The sequence below is a fragment of the Balaenoptera ricei genome, chromosome 9, assembly GCF_028023285.1.
Source record: "Balaenoptera ricei isolate mBalRic1 chromosome 9, mBalRic1.hap2, whole genome shotgun sequence".
Classification (NCBI taxonomy): Eukaryota; Metazoa; Chordata; class Mammalia; order Artiodactyla; family Balaenopteridae; genus Balaenoptera; species Balaenoptera ricei.
The window spans coordinates 98,100,815-98,115,499 of NC_082647.1; the positions used below are offsets into that span (position 1 = coordinate 98,100,815).

At 41.9% G+C, this 14,685-nt stretch overlaps 1 protein-coding gene across 1 annotated transcript in view; it reads left to right on the plus strand.

The window, feature by feature from the left end:
• The first annotated feature begins 13,452 nt into the window (after positions 1-13,452).
• The window catches only part of SLC26A4 (solute carrier family 26 member 4), a 47,364-nt gene continuing 46,131 nt past the window's right edge, over positions 13,453-14,685 (plus strand). The window contains exon 1 of the mRNA XM_059932883.1: positions 13,453-13,616. Coding sequence (XP_059788866.1) covers positions 13,453-13,616 — 164 coding nt within the window. The remainder of the gene's footprint in view (positions 13,617-14,685) is intronic.

A 14,685-nucleotide genomic window follows, 5' to 3' on the forward strand; every position in this document is an offset into this window, starting at 1 on the left:
TAATAGTGAATTCAGATAAGTACCCTTCAGTGTGGTAAGACTGCTAAGGACCTATGTAGGAAGAACATCTAACCTTGCTTTTGGCTCTTAGGGAAGGATCCATGAAAGGGACAGCTAAACCAAGGCAGAAGCTAGGAATGGCCAAAGGGGGAAGGAATTCCAAGCAGAGGGAGAAGCAGGCCTCTAAGCCCAGAGATAAAAGAGAGCTCAGTACCCTGGGTGTATAAAAGGAGAGGGCTAATGGCAATGGAGAGTCATTTTAGAAGATTTTAGCTAAGGATGGACCTGACTGGATTTGCATTTCTAAAACTGTTTTTGGCTGGTTTGGAGAATGACTTTTGAGAAGAGCAAGAAGAGAAGCAGGGAGACCTGATAGGAGGCTATTGCCTTGGGGGTAATCCTGGCCTAAGCCCAGGCAGTAGCAGTGGAGATAGAGAGAAGCAGAGGAGCTGGAGAGTAATTCAAAAAGTAGACTTGATGGGGACTTCCCTGGTGGTCCAGTTGTTAAGAATCGGTCTTGCAATGCAGGGAACGCTGGTTCAATCCCTGGTTGGGAAGCTAAGATCCCACATGTCGTGGGGCAACTAATGAGCCCTCACGCTTTGGAGATCTCACCTCACAACTAGAGAGAAGCCCGTGCGCCACAACGAAAGATCCCACGTACTGCAACTAAGACCTGACACAGCCAAAAATAATAAATAAATAATTTTTTTTTTTTTAAAGGTAGACTTGACAGTAGAATGACATCAAAAGTAACAAAGAAGGAGGAATCCAGAATGGCTCCTAAGTTTCTTCTTTGGGCAACTGGATGGATGAGATGCCATTCACCAAGATGGAAGATGCTGAAAAAGGAACAGGTTCAAGAATGAGGTTGAAAGAAGATAATTAATTCCATTTTGACTGTGTGGAGGTCCTCATGCAACATATGGATAAAAAGGGGATCATTCTTTACAAAAGAAAAACTCACATAAGTTATTTTAATCACCTAGTTCTAATATATTTTTAAAAGCTTGATTCACAAAATTTTGATTATACAGACCCTTCCAATAGAACTTTTTTTTTTTTGCATCTAGTAATCCACAACTATTAAGACAGACATATACACAATTTATCTTATCACTAGGGAACTTCAAACATATTATTATTATTATTATTATTTGGCCACACTGCATGGCTTGTGGGATCTTAGTTCCCCGACCAGGGATTGAACCCATGACCCCTGCAATGGAAGAGTGGAGTCCTAACTACTGGACCACCAGGGAATTACCATATTATGTCTTTTTAAATGATTGAAAAACTTAAAATATGGACCTAGTGAAAAAGAAAATAAACTCAAATCGTACAAAATACTGTACAATAAAAGTAAATCTCTTCATTAGTATGAACTTACATTAGCTTAATAGAGATACAGATGGTTTCATATAAAAATATTATATATAAATTTATATACATAATATATTTCATAATATATAATGTTATTTCATAATATACACACATATATTTCTTTGTTCTGTCAGCTGAGAGGGCCTATAAGCAATGGCATTCCAGTAGCAAAGAGCACACCTATTGGCCTGTATCTTGGTTTCTAACACCATTTCCCAATAAAAGGAACCAGGGTTCCTTGGAGAAATGGCTGATTTCAGGACTGACACAGAAAATATACTGGAACATCTTGTAGTGCCAGAAAATAAGGGAATGCTCCAAAAACAAAAAACAAAACCACCCTACATTGATGGGGCATTTCAAAGGGGCACAGGAGCCAATTGAAAGAGCTCCCAATGTCCAAGCTAGAACAATGTGATCAACAAAATAAAGTAGTGTTGGGTTATAATGCAAAGTATAAAATAAATACTCATGATTCCATAGTGACCTAAAGAAATGATTGAATAAATGAATAAATGGGGAAGGGAGAAGACAAATCTCCCTTGCAGAAGAATTCCAAGCAATTTATGTAGATACTGTGTCCTCAAGGAGGTGGAGTTTAACTTCCTACTCCTTAAGTGTGGGCTTCATGCAGTGAATTTCTTCAAAGAGTACAGCATAGAAAGGGGGATGGGGATGAGGGAGAGTCACTTTATAGTGAAGAAACCTAACAAACACTACCTCAGCTAAGTGCTCAAAGTCAATATCAACAATAAGTCATGTTGATACTATGTATCCTTGATATGTGATGAAAATGACTCTTTGCCTCTGTGGTTTTCCTCCCCAAAAAAACATATCACCGGGCTTCCCTGGTGGCGCAGTGGTTGAGAATCTGCCTGCTAATGCAGGGGACACAGGTTCGAGCCCTGGTCTGGAAAGAGCCCACATGCCGCGGAGCAACTAGGCCCGTGAGCCACAACTACTGAGCCTGCGCATCTGGAGCCTGTGGTCCGCAACAAGAGAGGCCATGATAGTGAGAGGTCCGCGCACCGCGATGAAGAGTGGCCCCCGCTCGCCACAACTAGAGAAAGCCCTTGCACAGAAACGAAGACCTAACACAGCCAAAAATAAATAAATAAATAAATAAATAAATTTTAAAAAAAAACAAAGGAAAGGGAAAACTCTCCTTTAAAAAAAAAAATCATATCAACAGTCAAAGTATGAGAAAAAACAGACAAATTCCAATAGAGGGGCATCCTACAAAATACTTGGCTAGTACTCCTCAAAACTGTCAAGGTCACCAAAAACAAGGGAAGTCTGGGAAACCGTCACAACCAAAAGTATTACCAAAGGGAACTTGGGTTCACTTGCTGTGCAACAAAGCCAATCTCCTGCCACCAGGTTGTAGTGAAGGAAAGTATAGCATTTATTTGCAGGGTTCCAAGCAAGGAGAACAGGTGGTTTGTGCTCAAAAGACCCGAATTCCCTGTGGGAAGGGTTTTTTTAAAATCAACATTTGGCTAGAGAGATGCAGGGTGCATGACTTTCTTCTGATTGGTTGGTGGTGAGGTAACACGAAGGTGTTTCAGGAATTTTAGTCATCAACTTTATGGTTCAAACCAGTCTGGGGTCCCCATGTAGTCACCATTCTTCACCTGGGGGGGTGGGTGGAGTTGGAGGGTGGTCTTAGTTTCTGCATGACAGCTCAAAGATGTACATTAAATTGTTGTGCATATTCCTTGAGGAGGATCTAGGACTCTGTTTTATCCTTGAACTATTGTTTCTTGCCTACTTTTTCTTTCTTTCTGTATTCCCTCCCTTCCCTAAGTAGTAACTGCTTGAGTCTGCTCTTTGGAACTCAGGGAAGGCCTAGGAGACCAAAGTCTTTTTCTACAAAGAAGAAATGGAGGACACAAAGGGGATTTTTGTACCTGGGAGGGCCCCACAGTGTCCTGCTTTATTTCAAGAGGAGCTTAAGGAAACATGATGACTAAATGTAATGTAGTATCCTGGAACAGAAAAAAGGTATTAGGTAAAAACTAAGGAAATCTGAACAAACTATTGACTTCAGTTAATAATAATGTATCAATACTGGCTTCTTTTTTTTTTTTTTTTTTCAAGTTTTACTTTTTGGCCACGCTGCAGGGCATGTAGGATCTTAGTTCCCCGACCAAGGATCAAACCTGTGCCCCCTGCATTGGAAGCATGGAGTCTTAACCACTGGACCACCAGGAAGTCCCAATATTGGTTTTTTAATTGTGGCAAATATATCATACAAATTTAAGATGTTAATATGGAGGTCTTCATATTATCTTCTCAAATTTTCTGTAAATCTAAAACTGCTGTGGGACTTCTCTGGTGGTCCAGTGATTAACACTCTGTGCTTCCACTGCAGGGGGCACAGGTTTGATGCCTGGTGGGGAAGTTCTGCATGCCTCGTGATGCGGCCAAAAAAAATAAAATAAAAGTGCTCTAAAAATAAAGTATATTTTTTAAAAAGTCCCTTGAGGGAATTCTCTGGTAGTCCAGTGTTTAGGACTCAGCACTGCCAGGGCCCAGACTCGATCCCTGGTCTGGGAACTAAGATCCTGCAAGCCAAGCGATAAGACCAAAAAAAAAAAAAATCCTTTCTTCCGTCAGAACCTAGTGTCTTGTGAATTTATCCAGAAATACTCTATGCCTCTATGTAGAGAGTCTCCATTGTCCCCTCCCTGTCCACTCTGCAGCTTTCTCTACTCTGCTCTGTGCCCTGAATACTAACCTTACGGTAATGCCAACAGGCTTCTCAGCCCTCTGGCTTCTTCCAGTAAAACTTGGGCAATGGAGGAAGGGAGGGTATGAAAATACTTACCAGCGGGACATCAGATGGGAGGGGAGAAGTAGAGGTACTTATTCCCCCAGTTCCTTCCTCCTTGGGCTTGGAACTAGCAGGCCCCATTCCTGTACTGAAGGCCCAGTTCCTGTCTGGCAGCCCTCTCCAACCACACTCTGGGTCCTGGTACCAGCTCCCTCCCCCCACCCCCTTAGGCTAGGACTGATGACTGCTCTTTTCTCGGGACCTTTGACACCTCCCTTCAGCCAGCCCCAAGGGGCTTCACCAAGCCTTATTGGTTTTCCTTGAGCCTGCCGCACTTTTGTAAACAGTGCCTTCATTAACTCTATCTCAATGTGTTATCTCTCTACCTAGGACTCTGATTAAGATCATATGCAAATGTATATCCCCTTCACTTATGCCAATATGAGCATACTCTACACATTTTTTTGCACCTTGTCTTTTTTCATCTATAATACACTATGGGTTTCTTTCCATGTTCATATACATTGATCCACTTTGTTAGTATCCCATGGTATCCCATTGTCTGTGTATATCATACTACTAAATATTATATCAAAAGAGGAGAATTAGAAGCTGAAACTTAGCAGAGGGAACATGAAGCCTGGGCTGGGGCACTAAGACACAAGTAGAAATTCTATGCTATGGTCGGGTGAGCTGATGTTTCTAAAGCCCCAGGTACTCTCACAGAAGTTATGAGAGTGGGCTTAGGAGTCAAACTGCTTGGGTTCAGATTCCGGCTCAGCCAGACTGTGTGACCCTGGGCAAATTACTTAACCTATGTGTGTATCTCCTCATCCGTATAATGGGAATAAGAATATCCACTGCAAGGTAATACTTATGCTCAAAAGCAGTTGAGTTTTCAAATCGGACTGCCCTGGGCAATATGGCACATCCAGTGGAAAAAAATGCCATGAGTCTCCCTCCTGGTCTCTCTCCCTGTCCCAGTCCTTTGATTCTTTCTCTTCAGCCTCCCTCAGCTTCATCCTTCCCTCTTTTTTCTCTCCTCATCAACCTGTCTGACCCTTGATAGGCTTTCTCTCTGTTGATATTTAAGATTCATTTTTAAATGAAGAATTTGACAGTAGATTCTAGGATTAATTGTGTTGCTACTAATCTGTAGTTCAATAGAGGTGGTATGAACAAATTTAAAAAGCATATTCTTTTTTTGGCTGCACGGCTTGTGGGATCTTAGTTGCCTGACCAGGGATCGAAACCGTGCCCCCTGCAGTGGAAACATGGAGTCCTAACCACTGGACAACCAGGTAATTCCCAAAAAGCTTATTCTTTATAAAGCAAAGTAGCTGTCAGCCAGCCCCCGCAAAAGAAAGATAAATGGCCTCAGATAATATGCTGTTGTTTTCCACCAAAAGGATCTAGTGTGATTGCCTGGATCAATTTCTGCTCAGATCTACAGGAGTTACCTTGACTACTTATACTGAGTATAAGGCACTACCAGTACCAAAAAAAGTAAAATTATTAATCACACATGTAATAATTAGAAACAAGAGGGTACATTTTAAATAATAAGATTTTTTTCTTTCACTTGACATGTGTCATTAAAAAACATAGCTACCAAAAACATTTTATTCAGAGACTAGTTTTCCAAAGCATTCAAAGTATTTTAGATTTTTTTTTTCCTCTCCACCTGAGCTCAAGGATTATCTGCATCTTATAGAGGAAGAAAGTCCCCTCCTCCTCCTCCAGTGACCTCTCAGGGACTGCGTGCTGGCCTTGTTTTATCTGTCCATCCTCTCCCCTAAATGCTGGGTTGTAATTGCCACATGCTGCTGAGGTCTCTCAATCTGGTATCTCCAGATCTGCCTTATCTGGATTTCAACCACACTGCCTTCCTTTCAGTTTCTGAAGCACATCAAACTCCTTCCTGACTCAGAGTTTTTGCATTTGCTCTTCCCTCTTCCAGAAGGCCAGTCTCCTTCTCACAGATTTCTCTTACAATGTCAGCTCCTTGGAAAGAGAGAGGTCTTCCCTGACCACCCTATTTAAAGCCTTCCTCCCTCTCCCCCTGCTGTTATTGCCCTCCCCCCCCCACCCCCAGTAATTCTACCTGACATCACTCTGTTTCTCTAATACAGTTTATCATCACAGGATATTATCTGATTTATTTATTTGTGTATATCACTGCCCCCCACTAGACTATAAGTCCTTTTGTAACTGAGCAGGACCCTATGGGGCCTTCCCAGAACAGACACCCCACACACACACCTATGTCCTCTGCCTGACTTTTGTCTGTAGAAAAACTTTAATCAAAGAATAAATTTAATCAGAGAAGTGAGAAAATGCAGAAAGGAGAACAGCCATACAAGACAAAATAATAATAGTTTAGCCATTAAACAAAGTCAAGGACATTTACTTCCTCCTCAAGGACTATAGATAATATTCTGAGCCATGTCCTTTGAGCTGTTTTGCAGATACTGAAACCCCCACCAGGCAGAAGAAGTTAACTGTATGCTGCCCACAAGCACATAGACCTCAGACCGGTTGGAACCAGAAGGTTGATGATGTCGACTCACCACCAACCAATCAGAAGAATGTCCATAAGCTGATCACATACCCCACAACGCCCCTCCCTTACCCTCTTTCTAAAACACTTTCCCTGAAAGCCTTCGGGGAGTTCAGGCCTTTTTAGCTCTAGCTGGCTGGACTCCTTGCTTGGTGCCCTGCAATAAACACTGCACTTCCCTTCACCACAACCCACATCAGAAGATGGGCTTTACTGTGAGCAGGTGAGCTGACCCAAGTTTGGTTCGATAACACTTAGAGGGCAGGAACTTTGTCAGACTTGTTCAATGCTGTATCCCCAAGATTAAGATGGTGTCTGACACAAGTAGGGGGCTCAATAAGTATTCACTGAATAAATAAATAAATATATTGATGTACGTATGGATGAATGAATGGATGGAATACTCACAAACCTCCAACTCAGGGGACTTCCCTGGTGGTCCAGTGGCTAAAACTCTGTGCTCCCAATGCAGCGGCCCCAGGTTTGATCCCTGGTCGGGGGACTAGATCCCACATGCGGCAAAGATGATCCCACATGCTGCAACTAAGACCCGGCACAGACAGATAAATAAATAAATATCAAACAAAACAAAACAAAACAAAAACATCCAACTCAGGATAACATAGCACATCATTGTTTACTTGAAACATCTCTCAAGTTTCCCTTTTCTCCCTCTATTGACAAACCATGTTCATGGAATAGGTGTGCAAAGATAACTTTAAAAGTTAAATACATCAGATAAAGAAGCTGTTGTATATGTATATAAAATGGAATATTAGCCATAAAAGGAATAAAATAATGCCATTTGCAGCAACATGGATGGACCTAGAGATTATCAAACTAAGTGAAGTAAGTCAGAGAAAGACAAACATCATATATCACTTATATGTGAAATCTAAAATATGATACAAATGAACTTATTTGCAAAACAGAAATAGGCTCACAGACATAGAAGACAAACTTATGGTTACCAAAGGGGAAAAGGTAGGGAGAGGGATAAATTAGGAGTTTGGGATTAACATATACACAACACTATATATAAAATAGATAACCAACAAGGGCCTGCTGTATAGCACAGGGGACTATATTCAATATTTGGAATAACCTATATGGGAAAAGAATCTGAAAAAGTATATATATATATATATATATATATATATATATATATATATATATCTGAATCACCTTGCTGTATACCTGAAACTAACACAGCATTGTAAATCAACTATACTTCAATTTTTAAAAAAAGGGAAGAAAAAAGACCTTAAAAAATTTTTAAAAAGTTAAATACATTTAAGTAATAAGATAGTTGGGTGGGCCCTCAAATTACAATTTGCCTTAAAAAAGTGCCATTATTTCATTTATCTCATGAGAGATAATTTTACTAAGACAATATCAAATTTGGATTTATATTAAAGAATGTGGTTTTTCCTCTACTATCTGAAACATTTACTGAATTATACTATATAAAAATGAATATTTATTGACACTGAGAATTGCCTTAAATTGGAATGGACTGCCACACAGGTTTGGAAAGAATTCTTTTGTTTAGTGATTTTCTTAAAAAAGAATAAATTCTCATCTTTTTAAACAAGTTTCATTCCTCAAGAGGCAATGATTTCTCAAGATCCCATCATTAAATGATCAAGCAATCAACAATTTGACAAGTATTTCTCCAGTATCTATTACATTGTCATAATTTGCCAAGGTATTGTGTAGAGTTGCAAAACAAGACTAGCATTATACTCTTACTTGCTTGAAATATATACATTTGTGTGCATAGAAAAAAAAAAAGAAGGAAATAAACAGAAAGCTTAACAGAGATTATGTGGGTGATAAGAAATGATAGCTATTTTCAATGTTAATATATTTTCCACCTTGTTCACTACAGGCATATTTAATTTTTTAATACCATAAGAGACATATAACATATTATTTCTGTCTTTAAGGAGCAGATCTTATATCTGGAGAGGGGGGAAAAAGTAACATTCAGGAAATAAAAAACAATAGAGTACAAAACTATATGCTTACTGAAAATAAGCCAAATCAGTTTTCAGAGGAGAGATCAGAAAAAGAGAAAGTTAAAGTTATCTTTTTGTTTAAATATGGCAGAAACTTAGCATCTATTGTCTTGAGAAAATTAACAAACATAATAAAAATAAAGCTCACAGATCAGAGTTGAAATTCCCAGGGAAAATGACTTTCCCTGGCAATTGGTTTTTCACCAATGTCAATCTGAAAAGTAGACAGTGTTTCTGTTTGAAATGTTAACAGTGAGTCAAATGCTGCCTCCAAACAGAAGTGATTCAATTCAATTCTACATTTAAAAAAAAAGCAAGAAATAAGGTACAAACATTACAGTTCAAAGGTAGAAAATGATAAAAATCATAATCTAGGTTGCTTTTAAAAACAGACTTTTTGGGCATTATTTGCATATTTCTGTTATTTTGCAATTCTTCTGATTAGAGAAATTTTTAAGTTGGAAAAAAAAAAAAAAGAGGAAAAAGAAACTAAGTAAAATTTGCCCTCTAGACCAGAAAAAGGTAGCAAGACTGAATTCTCTCAATTTAAATAAACACAGGACTCAATTAAATCATTCTTGTAACACACGAAATCACTCAAATATATAGCTATACTTATGATTTTGTATATATTCATATTTCATCAATTCTATTATGCCATTAATTGTAAAACTCACAATTATTTTATGAACCACTAAGAAAGAAAAAAAAATGCTGCCAATTGAACTATAACACACCATCAATTATGAGTCCTGATAAAATGTGAAAAATCTGCATTTTAGAATCAGTGAAATATAATATACAACTTGTGACCATGTAGTGAATGTTTGCTGCACCCACAGGTATGAGACCAGGGTTCATGCTTCTTTGTTCATCATTGTATCATGGCCAGCACTCATAAATTCTTAATAAATCCTTGAATGAATGAATGAATGAACAAATAAGTGAGTGTGCAGATCTAATAGCGGACTTTGTCTTACACTCCAAATGCCTAAAGGATATAAATAAGGAAATGCATTTTAACCAGCATTAACTGCTAAATAAGTGCTGGGAAGTAACAATAATATTGTCTGACATTTCTTTTTGAAGTGACACATCTATCTCTTTGGAAAGAAGTCCTGGAAATGATTAAATTCTGGTAAATAAGAACCACCCACCTCTATGTGAAACAGGTGAAGCTTGATTTCTAAAGTGAGTAATTTGAGGTGTTTAATATAACAAGTAAATTGGGTGGGGAGAGTCAGCTGTTATCACCTCCTACTCGTTTCTGTTTTTGAAGGATGGCCAAATTCAGACTAGTGAGAAAAGCAGTTCTATACTTTTATGGAAACCTGTAAGGGAGATGCCATTCTGTCCATGCACCATTTATTTCTTCAGTAGAAAAAACATTTAACAGAAAAAAAAAAAAGGCAATATATTCATCCAGGTACATGTAAGTCTTATTATAGTGTGATAATTGTTAAACCGAATCCTTATCTAGAAAGATGCAGTTCAAAGAATTCTGTCTATTCTCCAGGGGAAGTTACACCATTGACTCCTAGTGTTATTTGATAGTTTTTTTTCTCCTCTGTCCTTCTGAGACCTCTACCCCACTCCTTGTTCCTTTGAATTGCTACCATCACCATATGATCACCAAGTTCTGATACAAAGTGGTCCACAGAGCTGACTGGACTAGACTAAAAATGTTCAAAATAGCAAGTGACAGGGAGCAGAAATGCCTATCAGAATGGGACACGGATTATATTTATATTTGCACAGAATGCCTCCAAATTAAATCAATAAAGAATTGTGAATCGTCTAGGTGAGTTACCGTGGAACTGAGTTATAGTATGAAATCTTAGGCAGCTATTTAAAAAGTTAAGAAAAATCCATATATATTCACCTGGAAAAATATTCCTAACATAGCCTTAACTGAAAAAAAAAAAAAAGTTGTAGACCAATATGTGGCATAATTTTTAGTTGTTCTTTTAAAAAAATATGTTTGGGCTATAGCTATATCTTTTTAGAAAACATTATAGAAGGTAATAATGACTGGAGGGAGACATTGTACTTGCCCTCAAGAAGTTTTTGTCTAGTGAGGGAGATAAGACCTGTATGTAAATCTAATTATGATACTAAGGTAGATAGTGAGAGGTGTCTTAAAGAGAGAGGCCCAGATAAGGTGCCAAGAGAATCCAGAGAAGTAACTGGATTAATTCTGAGAGACTCAAGCACTGTTCATGCTTGAGACTGTTTTAACTGGACGTTGAAGGTGTGTGGGGGGGTGTGATAAGTGGGGACATTCAGAATCTACTTTTAAAAACTTGCCTCTATTTCAGTGTAGTGTATATATGGAGAGAGATGCATATATTTAGTACACATAACAACTTATTAATAAATGTACATTCGAATAGCATACAGACTTAGAGGGACTGAAAACTTCATCGTGGGAGGTTTAGTAGCATCCCTGGCCTCTTTCCGCTACATCTCAGTAGCATTCCCCCAGTATGATAACCAAAAATGTGTCTAGACATTGCCAAATGTCTCCTGGGGGGAAAACAACCCCTTAGTTTTAAGAACTACATATGAACTACATATATATATATATGTATGTATTCTCTTCTGCAGATGGATAAAAGTTCTAAACTTCATGACCTGGATTATTTTTTTTGGCTGCGCAGCATGTGGGGTCTTAATTCCCCAACCAGGGATCGAACCCGTGTCCCCTGAATTGAAAGCGCAGTCTTAAGCAGTGGACGGCCAGGGAAGTCCTTGGATTTCTTTTTAGGTCCTTTCTTCAAGGGTTCTTAACCTTAATAATGGTCAAGGAAGCTTTGGAAGATCTGCTGAAAGCTGTTGACTCATTCGTCCCTCAGAAAAACACACACATGCCCACCACACCATGTTGAATACAATTTCAGGGGATTTACACTAGGGTTCTCCTGTGAGGATTCTGTTTCCTGTTGCTTATAGAATGGTCACTGTCTGAATTTTCCAACTGGGTAACTGAAGGCTGGTGTCCAGAAGGTCCATATTTTAGAGCGTCTTCTGCATTTACTGATAATCAGGAGAGAATCTTCCTGTTTACCAAACTCTCCTTCCCTTCATCTTAACCCGTATTAGTCGGTTTTAGCAAGACTCATCCCAGCAGAAGACAAAACATTGATTAGGTAGGATACATCCCGCTCCCCACTCACTCTCTTCTAGTCTTGATTCCTGTTTAGTCCAGTTTATTCCCTCCTTGACTGTTCAGATGAACGAGAAGAAACATCAAAAGAATCAAAGAGTCAGTCAGGTAAGAAAAGGGGCCACCTGGGCACTTGATTTTTATTGTGATGTGAAATACACACAAACACAGAAAAGTTCGTATCTAAGATTTATGAATAAATTATGAACTCTCTATAACCACCACCCACTGGGTACTTCTAAAGAAAGACTTTCTAGAAATCCAGTCTTATTAAATGCAAAACTGGCCACTGCTCCTTTCCTCCTCTCCACCTGGTATGAGAGCCGCGTGCCAGACCTTGGAGCTTCCGGATTCATACAACCTAGGGGTCAAGGTCAGCGTTCCCCGCCAATAGCTGACCTCTTCTTCCATGCTGGGCTCTGCTCTCCGTAACAAATTCCCCAGGGGCTGTCTCGCCCCTGACCTCGTAACCCACGTTAGTAATTAGGGCGCGAGTGAGGATTCGGGTGGCCTCTGGGTGACAGCCAGTAAGATTCTTAGCCTTCCTGGTTCGGGAAAGGGAAAGAATTCGGGAGGGGTAGACTTTTTTTTTCCCGGTAGGATAGGTGGGGAAAAGACCGCTGCCTGTGTGTCCCTCTTTTGGACTAAGGTGTCTCTGTTGCTCCATAAATAAAACGTCTCACTGCCTTCTGCGAGCGCTATAAAGGCGGCGGAACGGCTGTCCCGGGGGCATTCCGGGCCGGACTTGAGCCGGAGCAGGTGAGATCGTCGCTGAAGATGCAGCGCACCCCACCCCGCCGTGGCTTAACTCCCGGGGAGGCATCGCTGGTTGGGGATGGGATTAGTGGGGAGGGGGGGGGGACACACAGCCGCCGGGCAGGGGACAGTACAGCCTTCTTTCTGAGAAGCTGAGTGCGAGAAAGAAGCTAGGGAAACAGGCCGAGGGGTGAGACCTGCTCCACCCGCCCAAAGTTCTGTCCCCGGGAGAGCGCGCCCGGCTGCTGGAATTTGCCTGCAGCGCGCGCGAAGCCTCGGGACTAGAGGAGCATGGCCTGAGGGTTCCACGCCCGGCCCCGGGGGTTGTGCTTCTTTCCCAGGGCGCGCCTGGCGCTGCGCCCTGGGTCGGGTGCGGGGAGAGAGGGACGTTCACAGGGTCCCCCTTCCTGCCCCCTGCGCGCCGCGGGCCCCAGCCCGGGTTTGGGGAGATTTCAGGACGCGGACAGCGCCCTGGCTGCCCATCTGAGGGGACTGGGTCGGGTTCCCGCCGCCCCCCAGAGCCGGGCTCACTCTCTTATTAGAGTCCGGTTGCGCCGGGCGGCAGGTGCAGGCTCGGGACCCAGAGGTCCTCAGGGCCCCCTGCAGGCTGGAGGTGCGCGCCCGGGGGCGGCGGGCCCGGGCGCAGAGGGCGGCAGCGCGCGGAGCAGGCTCTCGAGGATCGGCTGCAACAGGTGGGGCCGGCCGGGGGCGGCTAACGGGCGGTCTTCACCTCCTCTTCTCTTCCCTCGTTCCATCTCCTCCCTCCTCGTCGTCCTCCGCCTCGCAGGTCATGGCAGCGCCGGGCGGCAGGTTGGAGCCGCCGCCGCTCCCCGAGTACAGCTGCAGCTACGTGGTGTCGCGGCCGGTCTACAGCGAGCTCGCCTTCCAACAGCAGTACGAGCGGCGCCTGCAGGAGCGCAAGACGCTGCGGGAGAGCCTGGCCAAGGGCTGCAGGTAGCAGCCGCGGCGGGCGGGGCGCGGGGCTCAGTGAAGCCGGGAATCCGGGCGCGCCGACCCGCGGGCGTGCCCGGCGGCGGAGTGTGGGATGCCGCGCCGCCCTGCAGGGTCGACCCTGCTTCGGTCAGCTCACGGACTCTGGCCTTCCCGTTGGGAGGGTGGCTCTATCATTCTCGGCCCGAATCGACCCTAGTCTCGGAAACTCATCTTTGGAGAGGGTGTGTTCGGGGAGCCGCATCTCCTTTTCCTCTCTTGAGGGTACCTGGAGTGCGCCTTGGGGTACAGCGGGTCCCTACGGCCTTCTTGTGAAGGCTAGGCTGAGGAGAGAGGGAGAGCAAGGTGCTCGATTACAGAGAGGTGATGGGTAACCCGTCACCTGACCAAGAATCCTTGAAAGCCCCAAACTCGTCTAGGACGGATGCCACTCAGAGACACGAAATGAAGGCGCGAACACAGAGCGTGTTGCGCTCCAAGTTGTCCACTGTCAGGCAGTAGGGCCCCCCGAGAAGAACCTCCATCAATCTTTAAACCCAAACGAGACACCCGTAAGTAGATATCACAAACAAAAAGGGAACTATCAGCTGCTGCTAGATTTTCTTTCTGTTAAAAAACCTTTCATTATAAAACATTTCAAACACATTCAAAAGTAGGCATAGTAGTGTAATGAACCCCCTCCCATGTTTTTACCCATCACCCAGCTTCAAAGATGATCACCTCAAAGTTAATCTTGTTTCACCATATACTTGCCCCGCTCCACTTTTTTTTTTTTAAACGTAAGTCCCATATGGTGTTTCTTTTTGTTTTTTTGTTTTTTGTTTTGTCTGTATATATCTTTAGGGACTCTTAAAAAATAACAACCACAATTCCATTATCACACACAAAAATTAAAAAATTCCTTAATATAAAAACTTAAGTCAAAACTTTTAAATTGTCTCATAAATATACTTTTTAAAATAATTTATTTGAATCAGGAGTCAAATAGTGTTCACCTACTTTTAATATGTTTCTTCTTTTACCTATAGGTTGTTGAATTTTAAAATCTAGATAGCAAGGTGCAGCAAGGTAT